This window comes from Solanum verrucosum, unplaced genomic scaffold, assembly GCF_900185275.1.
Source record: "Solanum verrucosum unplaced genomic scaffold, falcon-dt-bn FXZP01000113.1, whole genome shotgun sequence".
NCBI classification, from domain to species: Eukaryota; Viridiplantae; Streptophyta; class Magnoliopsida; order Solanales; family Solanaceae; genus Solanum; species Solanum verrucosum.
Genome location: NW_026020105.1, coordinates 230627 through 246954, shown reverse-complemented (window position 1 = coordinate 246954; position 16328 = coordinate 230627). Strand labels below are relative to the sequence as shown.

Here is a 16328-nt window from a genome sequence, read left to right as displayed (position 1 = left end):
ATAAAAATGAAAATCTATTTTTAAAATAGTAAACCAATAAAAATAAATGGAAAGAATAATTAAAAAACTCAAACTCAGAAAGAAAGGTTAAATTTGTTTATCAATCGTGCAAAAATTTGAAACTTGTCTCTCATTAATATTTAATTAAATAATATGACATCGATAGCAAGCTTTTACAATTCAAAAATTTATTTTAATAATGATAAGGTTATATTTGACTCCAATTATTAATAAAAATAAATTTATTATATTTCACATAAAGAAAAATTATGTAACTAAGTAAAAATGTACTATTTACTTATTTACAATAGTTATAATTGTAAATAATTATCACTCGCCTCTAATGTTTCATCCGATTTACTATGGACCACTTCTCGATTTGTATATCTAAATTTCAACATATACTATCATATTTTTTGTTACCCCCAATTATTCAAAGTAGCTTTTTATCTGTGATCCTAATATTTTTTATTAATTTTTCTCCTTAATTCACTCAAGCACAATTAAATTTTAAGTTTAAAAATTTTTGTGTTTCCCTCTCAAATTGTGGGCGATTTTTTTATTTTATTATTATTATTATTATTATTATTATTATTATTATTTGCACATTCCATTGATTTCTTTAGTTTTCATTATCTCCATAGATACATACAAAATCATGGATGAACAAACTCATTCCAAGAGAATTACTTGAGGTATAGAAATGCATGCTCAAAATTTAGTTGATTTTTCATATTTTTCTTTGGGTCTAACTTAAGATTTTCAAGAAATTGCAAAATCTCTTACTAAATCTTGAATTAATTAACAAGAATTAATTCAAGCACCACATTGACCTAGTGAAGATGCAACAACTTATGCATGTTCTTAAACATCTCAAGAAGAAGATGTTGAATCTGGGTCAATGGACCAAAGATGATGGTGAAGAATTTGAGGTATTTGTATAATTTATTTTGTATATTTTTTGTGATTTGTATTTCTATCAATACATTTCAGATTATGTTATATACATTCTATGGATTTAGCGTATCAATGTGTATTGTGTTTTTTATTTTTTTTAAAAACCTTTTAGATCCAATTTCTACATCAACAATTATACACAATTAATTCTTTTGTATTTATATGTTATCAACAAGTATACGTTCCAGCTATTATTTGTATAGCTTTAACATTTGTATACATTTACTTATTTGTATATTTCAATCAATTGTGTGATGTTTGATGCAACTATATCTCTGTTAATGATGTTTGTATACATTTGGATTGTATATTTATTAAGTCATTTTTTGACATGTTTATTTAGGAAGCTAATTTATTATTTTTTTGGTTTAGCCGATGTCATATTTGGTAAGAAAGTATTATCAAATCAATAACTATGATTTGTGGGATTATTTTCCATTTTAATAATTTAAATTACCGCTTTATTAATTAAGTTAAGAGTCTATTTTGTATTAAAATAAATAAATTTGCAACGAGATATACAAATAGAATAACACATAGCTACTAAAAATATAGCTACACTACGTAATTAGACAAATTATAACTAAAAAAGCTCATTATATTTCAACTCTTAGCTATTTATAAAATTTCCTATTCACATAACTTGAGTAAATTTGACCATTTTATTATATAGTAATAAAAATAATGGGATAGTAATATTTATTTGACCCTTTCTAGAAAGACAGTAAATAAAAAATAATGGCATAGTAATATTTAGTTGACCCATTCTAAAAAGACAAGAGTTTTTGAGTAGAAACGCTTAATTTAGCTGACGAATTAATTGAATTCGACAAACACTACCTATCTTCTTACTCAACAAAACTTTGATGTTTAATTTTTTCTGTCAAACGTAATTTACAAGATTTTAATGAAGAAAAATACAATGTTATATGTTAGAGCAATTCAGAAAGTATAATTAATGTGATGATATTAACGAGGAGTAAAAATTTGTGAAAAATAAAGATTTTTGTTAACAAAATTAATAAGTTTTTTCCTAACTTATCTTTTAATTATAATTAAAAAAATTGTTAAATTAATTTAATTCAAATTTTATAAATGTCCACTTATCTAAATATACATTAAAAAAAATCGACTCTCAACATATTTTTATTATTATATGTTGCCAAATGTCATAAGTGATTGTTCTTTTCCCATTTCAATTTTCCTTTTTGATGAGACAAATTGACGCGATCATCGCCTCATAATCTCACCAGCCAGTCACGCTGTTATAATTGTTCACACCTTAATTCACTCTTCAACATATATATATATATATATATATATATATATTACTAATAAAATTAAGTCGTTTGATTTGAGGTATCAGATATAATAATTGTAGGAACAAATTACAGGATTATTTTATCATGTGTTTGGTTGAAGAGATTAATCAGTCCTAAAATTATTTATTTCACATGTGATAGTATTACTTATCTCGTGATAATTAATCTCACAATGACTTTAGCATATATTTATTTCTAATTAAAAAGTATGGTGCAATTTTGCCCTTTTGAGCCAACGACAAGAGGAATAAGTTTAGATCATTTATAACTTCAAGAACAAGTATAAATTACTTACTATCAAATTTTACTTAAAATCTCCTAAAACCTAAAACCTTAAACCCATTATCCATCTCCCTTAATCCTCATTTAGCGTTACAAAAACAACCTTAATCTTTAACCGTTGACTTCTTCTATTGGCCAATGTGAGTACATACATAAATATTGTCTTTAAGAGATTATTAATGGAAAAATCTATATATATTAATATAAATAGCTTTGTGTTCCTAATTAGGGTAATATAAGTAGTTGTCTATTTTAATTAAGGAAGGTCTTTGTCAATGTCATTAGTCATTTAATTTACATACATCTATGTACTAGCAACTGGGATTATCAGTTTTCTTCTTTTGAAATAGTAGTGCAAATAAATGCATGCATTTACTACATCTTAATAAGTGTTCAAAACCAATTTTCTTGACCAGATTGTTAGATACCCATTAATTTTTAGGATTTTTTTTTGTTTTTGTTTCTCTGCATCTGAAAGTTCAAGATTTTGTGTGAGTGGTGGTGGCAATGGCTGGTGGGGGTGATGGTACATCAAGACAGCTTGATCAGACACCTACTTGGGCAGTTGCTGGTGTTTGTGCAGTCATTATTCTCATTTCTATTGCTTTGGAGAAGATTATCCATAAACTTGGCACTGTATGGAACCTAAAAATCTAGTCTTTTTACCTTACTGTTCTTTAATTTGTACTTTTCTTGAATGTGGGTTTCTTTCTTTTCTATTTCTTGGTTAATCTTGGATTTTAGTTTACAATTTATCTCTATTTTGCTCACCTAAAGATCTATCTCCTTGCCAACAGCATTACAAGTAGAAATTGCCTTTCTTGTTTCTTGGTTTTGGTGTTGAGGATTTTGCTGTTATATATGTCTGTTGTTTGACACTTAGATTCTTATGTCAAGACTATACCTTTTTGTTACTTGAGACTGGAAAGTGTTCTTGACTGCTTAGATACTGATTACCCAAAGATGGGTTGTTTTTCTCTATGGTTTTATACCTTTGTTTTGCTAATCCTAGTTCTTTTCTTGTTCTTCCTGTTTTGCTAGTCCTAATCCTTTTCTGGCTTTTTGAGGTGTTTTATAGTGTTTGAATTTACTATCTTGTTCTTTTCTGTTACTTTACCCCCAAAAGAAATGTGCCTTTTCTGGAGGGATTTTTGCACCTCCAAGTTCTTTACTCAAATTGGATTCTTGGACATTATACCTTTTCGGGTATTTATTTTCAACCGTTAATCGCCTTCTTTTTGCTTCTGTTTGAGTTTTTTGATCATTAAACAAATAAGGTTAGAGGAAAAAAGGGGTTTTATTGTCTGTGTTATGCTTTGTGAACTTAACCTTCCCATTCATCCTGCAAAAACTGTATTGCCTAGTGATATATTATGTTGAGGATATCTACTTGGAGTTCATTCCCCATCCTTTAATTTGGATGTTTGGGCTTGCCTTTTCTTTGTCTGGGAGCATTTTGAAGTACACAGACATTACGTGAGTTCTACCAATTTATGGTGATTGTTTGGGTCCATGTGATTTTACTTAGTTTATTGCTGCCGTGGAACTTAATTTCACTAACAATTTACTTACAAAATGAAAATATTTTTCCAGTGGCTCACAGAGAGGCATAAGAAAGCTCTATTTGAGGCTTTGGAAAAGGTTAAGGCTGGTAAATTTTGATGCTCTCAACTTGTTATCATTTTACCTAAGGAGTATTCTTGTTTTCTGCATGCATTAATGGCTCCTTCTCTCTAATTGTTGCAGAGTTGATGGTTCTTGGTTTTATCTCATTAACCCTTGTGTTCAGCCAGTATTATATTGCTGGAATCTGTATCCCCACAGGTGTGGCTAACACTCTGCTCCCTTGCCCTGCTGTTAACAAAGAGGATAAAACGGAGGAACATCGCCGGAGGCTTTTATGGCATGAGCGCAGGATTTTGGCTGGTGCAGAGCCTAAATGTGATGATGTAAGTCATAAAGTTGTATATGGACTACATAATAATAAATTTAATTGTATAAATATGTCGGATAGAAAAAATGACTTTGCAGAAGTTTTGCTTGTTCTAGTCAATTACCCTTTTCTTGAATTAATCAGGTGGCATACTAATTGTGTTTTTTAAACTGAGACAATCTGTTATCATACATAAACCTTTAAAGATGTTTGTTGCATAAACGATCAGAGCTGTGAAGAAGAAGATGCAAATAAAATTACACTTCTCATTCCAGTAACTAGGCATATGGAAAGTATTTTTTATTGCATGCCTGTAGGCTGTAGCATGAAATTAAGTTTCTGCCTTCAACAAATAGTTAGCACCTTTTTTTTTTTCCTTCCCAAAAAGGAGAGTGCTTACAAATAAGATAACTAGTTCAATTCATACATTAATTAGAAGGATCCTTATTTTGGATACACCTAATATGGATAATTATTTAAAAGATCCACCTGATAATGGTTGCCTTGCTCCAACTTATATACACTTTGGTAGTATGTTCCTCCATGGGAATTTAGTAGGGATGGGGGTATTAACATCGGTACATGTGCAATAAATGAGCAGCAAGTTGGGAGACCATAACTAAGTGGAAGTTTAGCCAGCTTGATTTTCTTTGTATAACCTAGAATCCTTCATTCACATATTGGATGACCATTTATAGAAAATGATGAGAGTGCTAGGCTTATTTGGTGTGAACCATGTGTTGTCGCTCAAGTTTTAGTGGCTTACAAAAGCTGTAGAAGACTCGTCTCACAGATTTTCTGCTTGTGTCAGCACCAGGGACAAGTGAAACTGTGAAGCAGCACTTGCTATAGCAATAGCAATATGGAAGGCTAGTTCAGCTATAATCTCCACCAGAATGAGAATTTGTGTCCTTTAAATATCCTGTTAACTATTGGTTAACCAGAAAACATCATCCCGTGACGTTTTAGTAGTTTCCTGAAGTAATTTTGAGATTTTCCATTCTATCAATAGCACCAGCACCATCTTAATGCTGGGTTTATGCCATTATTAATATAATTTCTTACCTACTGATTGAACATGCCATTTTAAAAAAAGACAATACATCCCATATAAGTGTTACTTTGGTTACAGTTAGCTCAACTACTAATTACCTTTGTGGTTTGGATCTTTGTCTAGTGCTTGCTCTGAATTTACTTAATTACAGCATGCTGGGCTGTCTTCATTAAACTAATTGGAGTAATCTAACAGGGACAAGTCTCTCTCATTTCTATCGATGCACTGCATCAAATACACATCCTTATCTTCTTTTTGGCGGTCCTTCATGTGGTATACAGTGCTATCACTATGTGGCTGGGAAAACTCAAGGTAACTCAAAGTCTACTTTACATTAGTTCCTGCATTATACTTGAACTGCTGTGCCATTTGTGTGTGACTTTTTTGGAATATCAAAAGAAACTTCAGCAGGGACCCCTTTTTGGCTCTATATTTTTTGGTGGTTTCTCTGGTCCATACCTTGAGCCCGTCAAAGAATTCAGTTGAGCTAGCAAATTTGGACAAACGTTCAATACTCGACTGGTATGATGTGGAGACTGCGATACCGAAGGCTAAAGACATTTTTAGTGTTGATCAACACTATGGTCTCCTACTTACTAGAATATGTTTTTGACTTCCTTGGCTGACCCCATTGCTATAAGCATCATTATAGCTGAATTAATAACTTCTGTGGCATTTTCTATTTTGCTCTTAATAGATGAATTAACTAATATTCAGAAAGTGTATGGAATAATCCTTGGTGTCTGGTTTACATGCACGCTTGATGATTTCTGGGGTTTTCAGGGTAAAATAATGTGCTAGTTTTTCTTTTTTCATTGAAGTTAAATGTGGTGTAAACTTGTTATACTTTTTATTTGCATTTTTTATTTTGGATGAGATATCAGATATGTCCTCTCTTGATGAACCTTATCTTCATGCTTAAAATGTCTTGGAGCGATTGGAAAGGTTGATTTGGTGGATATTGGATTGTTAATTTTCCTAAGATAGTTGCAGCTACAACATAGCTTTAGGAACGCCCCCTGGACTGAGTTCAAGTGGCAAAATTTGAGGAACTTGTGGCTTAGTTTGTATCAAGAAAAAGGTTGGGACACTTGTGATGTAGGTTTTAGGTTCAAGCCATGCACCATGCGAACTAAACCTAGTATTTAAATAGAGAGCAGTAGAGGGGTGAGCCCATTATTGCCAAATTTTGGAGTCTGCAGTTGGTCCCAAGGGTTGGCCCCAGATAGAATTCTTGGTCAGCAAAAGAAAAAAAAGAAAGACCCTAACTTTAGGATCATTGACCAGATACCAAAACTCAAATTTGTTATTGGGAGTGAAAACTGACCCTCCACAATAATCAGAAAGACTGGAACTCTGGATACTCGGTCAAGAACTTTATAAAAAGAATTGGTGATTCGGTCATGGGGGACTGGTCATGGTTCAGGGTTTTGTTCTTTGTTGATGTTCGTTACTCTCCATTTTAGATTTTAGACTGTCTAATGCTTGAAAGTACGTTCTTCAGATTCGTGGCTGGAAATGCTGGGAACAAGAGACCTCAACCCATAACTATGAGTTTTCAAATGGTATGTCTTAGTTTTCTGCACAAATGGTGGAAATTTCTGATTTGCTTGTAAACTATGTTCATTGTCCACATTTCATTGCATTGGGAATTGACTATTTCTTATACGTAACTTTTAGATCCTTCAAGATTTAGGCTTACTCATGAGACATCATTTGTCAGAGCACATACTAGTTTCTGGACCAATATTCCAATCTTCTTTTACATTGTAAGTATGAGATATTGTTATTTTCATTCTCTATAAGAGTTGTGTTGTTCTTCAGCACATTGAAAAGAAGAGTGGAGGTCATTGAATGTTGCAATCCTTTTCTCCCAGGGATGTTTCTTCAGACAATTTTTCAGGTCCGTGAATAAGTCAGATTACTTGACCCTCCGCAATGGCTTTATCAGTGTGAGTTCCCTTTTCGCTTGGTTCTGAAACTATTGTTAGTTCTTTTAGTTATTTTTGGTGATACCTTTATTCTCTGTTTTCCATAGAAGTTATAGATAGCGTTTCTCGTACAGGTTCATTTGGCTCCTGGAAGTAAATTTAACTTCCAAAAGTATATCAAAAGGTCATTAGAGGATGACTTCAAGGTAGTTGTTGGTGTCAGGTAGTGAAATGTGTTATTTTCTTTAGCTCAATCTTCCTAACAAACAAGAACTGTACGGGTGCAACCTATATCATGTCAACTGACTAATGTTTTCTACTGGCAGTCCAGTTTTGTGGGGATCATTTGTCGTTTTCTTGCTCCTAAATGTTAGTGGTAAGTCATATACTGCGATGGAAACATATTTGAACAATTCTTTCATTTCATCCATTTTACTTTCAGTAATCAAGTTTGTCACTCGACATTGATATATTTCTGAAACATTTGTTAAATTTCAGGGTGGCATGCATTGTTCTGGGCATCCTTAATTCCTTTGATAGTAAGGTTTCATCTGCCTTGTCCACTTTCTTGATTCTGTTGCAGGGAATTCTGATGATTAATTTTTCTCAGATCATTTTAGCTGTTGGAACAAAGCTGCAGGCGGTGTTGACAAGAATGGCTCTTGACATCTCGGAGAGACATGCAGTGGTCCAGGGAATCCCTCTTGTTCAAGGCTCAGACAACTATTTTTGGTTTGGACGACCTCAGTTGGTTCTTCACCTCATCCATTTTGCCTTATTTCAGGTACTACACGTCCCTCTTAGATATATGTCATAAGCCAGTATTAGAAAATTAGATGACTGGAATATATCTCACTTTCAGCATTGCTGGTTCATCCATAGTGCCATAATCAATTGTATTCTAGAAGTTGTCTGAGCGACGAGCGTACATGTGAATATGATTATTCGATCTCACTTTAAAGACCTTTACTTTCAGATTGGCTTAAACCTCATCACAACCTTTGAATCGAATAAAAAGCAAAAGCAAGAAATAAAAAGATGATGATTATCTTTTGCCTGTTTCTATGAATGATTTGTGCGAGATAATGTGTGGCTAACTCTGCAAAGTAATTGTTGAATCTTGTGTGCTGCTTGGTGCATTGTATGTTGAGGAATTGTGCTGGAAAATGAAAAGGAGGGGGAATGGTGCTGGGGTTTGGATTATAATAGTTTGCTTTGTCTGAACCTCCATCTGCTTCTTGCAATTCTCGTCTCCATCTATTTATAGACATAGCTTACAAAAGTTTTCTCCCTGTGTGTATCTAATGCTAAACTATCATTTGAACTTTGACAGAATGCGTTCCAAATAACATATTTCTTATGGATATGGGTAATGTTTCTTCCCCTTGTTTCAAACATCCCAAGATATTTCAGTTTTTTGAACCATGAAACTATTGACTGATATCTTGATCTGATTACTTATTTTGCAGTATGAGTATGGGCTAAAATCTTGCTTCCATGACAAGTTTGGTTTCATCATTGCGAAAATTGCTTTGGGGTATGTTACTTGCAACAGAAAGTCACTTTATTGGGTGGATTATATTACTCTACTGAATCTATTTTCCTGTCTCATTACAGGGTGGGAGTTTTATTCGTATGCAGCTATATCACTCTTCCACTCTATGCCCTTATTACTCAGGTACTTTTACCAAATACTAATTGGAAGTTCCCACGTGTCGTGGTTATCTCTTCTCCCCCCGCCCACCCCCAAATTGAAAGAATAAATGTATGTAGGTTCTTTCCACACCATTTTGCTTTAGCCAAGCACTTTGCTAGTATACAAGCAAATATATTGCAGTAAAACACAGGACGAAAAATGTGCCTTAGGAAACTACATGAACTTTTTTCGTACAAGAAAAACAACTACTACGTCTCAATCCCAAGCAAGTTGGGGTCGGTTATATAAATCCACAGTGTTCATGTCACTCCATTTAGGATCATCTCAGTTTGATATTATACATGGACTTTTTAGTGTTTTAGTGATAACTTGCTGTATTATACATGGGGAAATAGGCCTAATGGTAATAGTGGGATCATGCATGCAGATGGGCTCCAACATGAAGAAATCCATTTTTGATGAACAAACATCAAAGGCATTAAAGAAGTGGCATATGGCGGTGAAGAAGAAGCAGGTAGCTAAGGGAGACAAATCTATACGGACACTAGGCAATGCAAGTCCGAGGTCCTCTGTGGGCTCACCTCTACACCCGTCGATTGGCCCTACACTTCATCGGTTTAAAACAACCGGTCACTCAACACGTTTCAATGGCTACGATGATCTAGAAGCATCTGACCTCGAGAATGATCCAACTACACCGATAATCCGTGCAGAGGAACACTCAACTGCACATGTTACTGATCATGATGATACTGAACTTCAAGTGCATGTTCCTCAAAATGGAGAATCCTCCGGGAATGAAGACGACTTTTCGTTTGCGAAACCTGCTCCTAAAAGGTGAAAAAGAAGCAGGTAAACAAATACATATGGTATTTGAATAGTAGCTTGCTTCTTCTCTTTATCTTGTGTTTATAGAGGAATGTGGTACAAAGTATAGTTAGCAATTCATAGGGAAACATTAAACATATACATGATATATTGTATCCACTACTATTGTTTGCCTTATTACTACCTACAGTTGTGTTCCATTGTCAAATTCTAAAAGGAAGCAAATCTAGATTTAGCCGTGAAGTTGTTGATCACACAATGATCTCGTATTTACACTTACAATTTGAATAGAAGAAAATAACCTTTCGTTTTGATTTTTAAGGCTACCTTAATAATTCCAAAATTTAATGAAAAGAATCTTCTTTTCTAGAAGTTGTTTTTATTCTGATTAGGCAACAATTATCCCAATATAATCCTATCTCTTGTCTAATCAAACTTTATTTAGCGGAAAGGTACCACAAATTAATTACGTTGTTGAAGAAATTAACTTAAGGATTGGAACTTGAAAAGTTATTCAGGTTTTTATATAATTTTTAAAATATTTTAAGTTGTTAGTATATATTACTATCTTTGTTTTATGTGTTTTAAATATTTGTTCAAAATTAACCCAATTTGTTTATGTGTTTTAAATATTTGAAGTTGTCCATTGTTGTAATTTATAATAGTTTTTACGTATTTTTTAGATAATATATATTATTTTTCATATTACAATTTGTATGAGATTAATAGAATTTTGAAAAAAGCAACTGTACAGTTGGGGCAATAAGGTAATACAAGAATATTTTTAAGGAGCAAGTCGTCAATAAATAAATAGTGTTTATGGCAAATTTTAAATATATGAAAAATAAATTAATCATAAATAAAATATGAAGAAACAAGAATATTTTTTTATTATTCTCTCATAAAGTTTCTCCTTGTTTCGAGGACCTTTAGTGGTGTATTTCTCGAACTGGGATGATTTTGACTTGATCTTCATAATTTGGGGGTCATTAGTGGTGTATTTCTCAAACTAAGATGATCTGGACTTGATCTCCATAATTCGAGAGGGTCATTAATGACGTATTTCTCGAATTAGGATGATTTGTACATGATTTTCATAGTTCACGGGTCATTAGTGACATATTTCTCGAACTAAGATGATTTGGACTTGACCTTCATAATTCGAGGCTGTTAGTGACCTATTTCTCGAGGGTTGTTAGTGGTGTATTTCTCGAACTAGGATGGTTTGGACTTAATCTCCATAAATCAAGGGTAACCGTTAGTGGTGTATTTTTCAAATTAGGATGATTTAGGTTGTTTTTTTTTATGAATATTCCAAAGAGTTTAAGAATTTGTGGTGGAACTTTTTAGATCGATTTTCAAGAAAATATAATACTTTTATAGAGTAGCATTCAAGAACCCTTGAAATTGAATATATTTTATAGAGCCTCAACTAGAATTAAACACGTCTTGCAGAGTTCCATAATTTTTCAGTATCTACAAATAAAGTAACAAATTTGCATTTTAATAATTGAATTATCACACATTAGTTGCTCTAATCAATCAAGCCTCAAACAATATTTCTCAAACGTGTATTTGAAGAGAAAAACTCAAAAAACAAATGCAGATGGATCACTCCAAGCAGTAACAGAATGACTCTTTTGTCATTACTTTTCATGATAAGCTCAGCAATTGCCAAACAAGCAAGCATGTTGATGAAACACAACTGCTAACTGTGACTTCTATATTAAAAAAAAAAATATATTAAAAAATTTAATAAAACAAATAATAATTGAATAATCTAGGGGAGTATGACCGTACCAGCACGAGTCCAATATTTATTAAAATTAAAATTATTACAATTAATATTAAAATAAAGTTATGTATAATTTATTTTTGGTACCAATGTATATCATATATTGATGTCCTAATTAAATTTTAAACTTTTGATTATTTAAAAGTATAGTAAATAATATGAAAAATGTTTCTAACAATAGTTAATTCTTTCCCAAGAATAAAGGCTCAAACCCTCATTGAAAAAGAGTTTAAATTATTATCTTTTTAATTTTTTTAAATTTTATATAATATTATTTTTCAATTATAAAAAAAAGTTTCATTATATATATAAAAAAATAATTTGATGTTAAATATCTTATTTTATCAATATTTTGTACATTAAAAACTATAGTCATAAACCCAAGTATTATTTTCCATAGTAAAATTTAGAAATATAAGAAAGAATTAAGAATTGTATGTCAATATATAATCAAATTATACCACATAAATTTAAATGGAAAAAATATTTTTAGTTAAGCAATACCACATAAATTAAAAAATATTTGAATTGTTCTTTAATAAGTGCTTGATCTGTATTTTTACAAGATCCACAATTTCATTTATTCATTTTTTATGCAATTCTCAAGTTATTGACTATTCATCCAATAGAATCTTTCTTTAGCTCATAAAATTCTTTATCAGTTGTCACACAATCTTTTGAGCTACGATAATTGTAAATATTTTGTTAATGGGGAAGACACACAAACACATTAAATTTTTAACTCCTGAATCATAACAATAATCATATAAAACTTAATACAAGCATTTTTTTTTTATTGAATATACAAATGAAATCTCAACTTCATGAAATTATATGCAACATAAAAAAAAATGCAAAGGTCTTTGGCCAACTTCACATATTTATATGCAATATAATATAAGAATTTGTATGAGAAAGTTATGATCCTATACAATTTGTTGTTGTTGGTTTTTTGGTTTAAGAGTTACTCTTTGCAAATGCAAAGAAGGATCAAAGAGTTGGTCGATCAACGTGAAAAAGTTTTTCTCGGGTTATCATTAGAATATAATAATTATTTATCATTTTTTATTAAATATATTTTTATTTAATTAATCAATTAAAATTAAATATGTTATTTTTTTAACAAAAAAAAAAACTACACCTTCTCGGAGTCAAGTTGAAACGATGGAGAGAGTAGCACACTTGTCTAAAAAGTTAGTAGTTAGTTTAATCATGACACTCCAAATCAGATCGATAATAAAATGTTGGAGAAAGAAATATACTTGTCTTAATCAAGGTGGAGTTAAATATGGCTAAAAAGTTTATTCAAAAGAAAATTACACAATTAGACGAATATCCCTATTATATCTATTAAATTCTTTTATACTTTAAGATAATTGCATAATCTCTTTTTTTTTATGCCTTGTCCTCTTTTTGCTCGTGATGTGTATCACATTTTAATACCATATACATGTATATATGTACGGGTATACAAAATATATGATATCAGATACACTGATAAATTTGATATCGAATATACGAGATAAAATAGTTTTGGTTACACATATCGATGAAATCAATGTTGAATACATAAATACATATAATTTGAAAAACTCAAATACATTCTGAAATACAAATGCATATGGAGAAAGGTGAGCGAGAGAGGTGAGTAAGAGAATCGATGTTTCATAGGTATATGTGAATCACACTAACATACAACATATCTGAAACAAATTACACCTCATTTGATCTACGTGTATTTGAGATACATGTATCCAAAACAATTTTTTTATGAAAGAAAATATAATTAGAAAAATTATTATTTCAACATATAACTAATACCAATAATAATGTATTTTGTGTTGTTTTCTCTTTATTCAGATCCCCTTTAATGAAAAATTATATTATTTATATACATATTTAAAATTATTTTTTAAAATATTAAATCCCTTTTTAAAAATTATATTTATTTTACTTTAATAAAAAATTTATCTCACCACTAGTCTATATTATATTGCATCCTCACTACCTTCCGAATTCCAACACTCTAGCGCAATTATACCATTTTCTTTTTGGGAAACTAAGCAAATATCTTATAAAAGTAAAATAGTTACAAACATAGGAGTACCTTTTTATTCACATCACACTAAATAATTACATTATATACTTCTAACTAATTTCGTTTAACTGATACTAAATCAGTATCATATACTGTATTGATATTATTAAAATTTTTTATTCAGAAATTACTCGTTAGTCAATGATACTATATATATATATATATATATATATATATATATATATATATATATATATATATATATATATACATACATTGATTGATTAAATCAATACAATATATGATACTTATTTAGTATCACTTAATCGAAAATTATCAACCTTAATGAATGGGGGTATGAGCGGTAATTTTTTGAAAGAATTAGTATATTTTTTGAATAATTTCGATTGGGATATGAACATGTAATTATTTTAAATTTTATGGCTCATTTATATAATTTTTTCTTTTATTTTCTCTCACCCAATATCTGATATCTACATTTAAATCTGATTAAATTTAAATTTACATTAAAAAGGTTCAACATTAAAGATAATGCCCGGCTAAACTAATATTTACCGCACCAATATTAAAATAAAGGTATCCTAAATACTTAGCGCTCCATAACAACTATACATACATTCATTCAGTCACTGCTAAACAAATATATATTTTCAATATTTCATTTCCATATATAACCGACCTTTCAACTTCCTCTATTAATTATATCTATATCTCCGCTAAAATACTTTAATTCCTCTTTATCATTAATGATGCCGCCTCCTCTACTTAGATTTCTGCTAAGCACCACCTCATCTTCCCCACCGCCGGCCAAATACACCCCGGCGGATCCTCCGTCGTCATTTGCGCCGGTGGAGCCCGACTATGTCATTATCATAGCAGCCCTTCTCTGTGCACTTATATGTATAATCGGACTTATCTCAGTAGCTCGATGCGCTTGGCTCCGACGCACCGGAGGAGCTACCGGAGGTCAGTCGGCAGCGGCGGCGAACAAAGGATTGAAGAAGAAAGTTTTGCACTCGCTGCCGAAGTTCAAGTTTGACCCAGCTATTTCAAGTACTGAAGCTGCGGCGGAGTGCGCCATATGTCTGGCGGAGTACACTAGAGGAGATGAGATTAAAGTTTTGCCTCAATGTGGCCATGGTTTTCATGTTCACTGTATTGACACGTGGCTTGGTTCACACTCGTCATGCCCAACTTGCCGTCAGATTCTCCAAACTGGTCCGTGCCGGAGGTGCGGTGAATTCTCAGGCAATTCAAACGCCACTACTCAAATTCAGGGACGGAATTGCCTTACCTAAACAGTTCAAATTCCAATTGTTTTCTTCTCCTTCACGAAATTATATGCCACAAAAATAATAGGTAAATTAAATTGTTCTGTTTCATACTCCATCTATTCTTATTTATTTGTCCACTTTTGAAATGATAAATCTATTAAGAAAACAATTAATGACATAATGAGTTTATCATTTTACTCCTATTAATTATGAAGTGGATGAAAAGTTCTACATTTTTCAGAGTAATTAGTCATTTAATTGAGGGTATAATAGGTCAAAAAAATTATTCTTTCTTGATTTGTCAAAATAGACAAGTAATTAGGGACAACTATAAAAGAAAAAGTAAACAAGTAATTAGGAATGGAGGGAGTATTAACTACTCTTCGAATTTAAAAATAGTTATCTCAAATTAATTCGAATAAAATTACAAAAGATTATTTAGAGAAAAAAACAGTTATGTGTTTTTGTCAGGGTTGAAGAATGTGGTCCCAAGTTGAGTTGAAGTTCGTGAAGTTACAAATTTGTTGTCTAGAAGCTAAAACAAGAGACAGGATAAATATGAAGGTTTCTTCCTCTTATGGAAAACAAGAAAAAAACTCACTAAAGGTTAAATATTTGTAATAGTTGTAATTGTTCTCCTCTTTTTTAAAATTCAAGTTTAATACTATATATTTAAGTTTTATGTTGTGACTTGTTTTGTAAATTAATGTATACTTGCTTTAGCTTTTTAAGTAATAGTGTAGTTATTACTTTCTCCATCGTATACTATTTATGTGAAAATTACGTAAATTTTATAGTGTCAAAAAGTTAATTACATTAAATTTCTATTGTTTTTCCAATTCCAAAAATTTCTTAAAGTTTGAGGATTTCGTATAATATCACTTAATGCTTCGATACAAGCACATCTGTCTCGATATACCGCTTAACGTTCTGATACATCGATATATCACGTTCCGATAAATGTAAGAGTGATATATTCGAAAAAAAGGAGAGAGTGAGAATTTTTGTAATTTTTTCAAATATGATAAAATAAGTTGTATATAAGTAATTTTTCCTTTTACTTATGTTAAGAATTTTTTTTCAATTAGAATTGGTTTTTGATAATTTTATATATATTTATGTCTAGTCATTAAATATTTCTATAATTGAGGTGTTTATTGTCTTTCAGAACTAGAATGAGTAAATAAAGACGGGAAAATCTCAAATATGTCATTATTTTGAGAAAAAAATTTATTT

General features: G+C 31.1%; 2 protein-coding genes across 2 annotated transcripts; both read left to right on the top strand.

The window, feature by feature from the left end:
- The first annotated feature begins 2843 nt into the window (after window positions 1-2843).
- Window positions 2844-10165, top strand: LOC125825203 (MLO-like protein 9). Its single transcript, XM_049504537.1, has 15 exons — window positions 2844-3197; window positions 4155-4212; window positions 4308-4510; window positions 5744-5860; window positions 7053-7113; window positions 7229-7317; window positions 7426-7500; window positions 7614-7702; window positions 7806-7855; window positions 7978-8018; window positions 8090-8263; window positions 8813-8848; window positions 8949-9016; window positions 9097-9157; window positions 9564-10165. Exons 1-15 carry the CDS (start codon window positions 3069-3071, stop codon window positions 9975-9977), a joined length of 1665 nt encoding a protein of 554 aa, XP_049360494.1. The 5' UTR covers window positions 2844-3068; the 3' UTR covers window positions 9978-10165.
- A 4335-nt stretch (window positions 10166-14500) lies between these two features.
- LOC125825186 (RING-H2 finger protein ATL80-like) lies at window positions 14501-15858 on the top strand. The gene is made up of 2 exons (XM_049504519.1): window positions 14501-15177; window positions 15564-15858. Exon 1 carries the CDS (start codon window positions 14565-14567, stop codon window positions 15114-15116), a length of 552 nt encoding a protein of 183 aa, XP_049360476.1. The 5' UTR covers window positions 14501-14564; the 3' UTR covers window positions 15117-15177; window positions 15564-15858.
- Window positions 15859-16328: the final 470 nt, after the last annotated feature.

Bases quoted from the DNA above. Each gene is read 5' to 3' on its own strand.
- LOC125825203 (XM_049504537.1), top strand. From the start codon at position 3,069: ATGGCTGGTGGGGGTGATGGTACATCAAGACAGCTTGATCAGACACCT. The intron at 7,856-7,977 runs GTAAGTCATATA...GTTAAATTTCAG, and splicing joins CTTGCTCCTAAATGTTAGTG to GGTGGCATGCATTGTTCTGG. The intron at 9,017-9,096 runs GTATGTTACTTG...GTCTCATTACAG, and splicing joins ATTGCGAAAATTGCTTTGGG to GGTGGGAGTTTTATTCGTAT.
- LOC125825186 (XM_049504519.1), top strand. From the start codon at position 14,565: ATGATGCCGCCTCCTCTACTTAGATTTCTGCTAAGCACCACCTCATCT.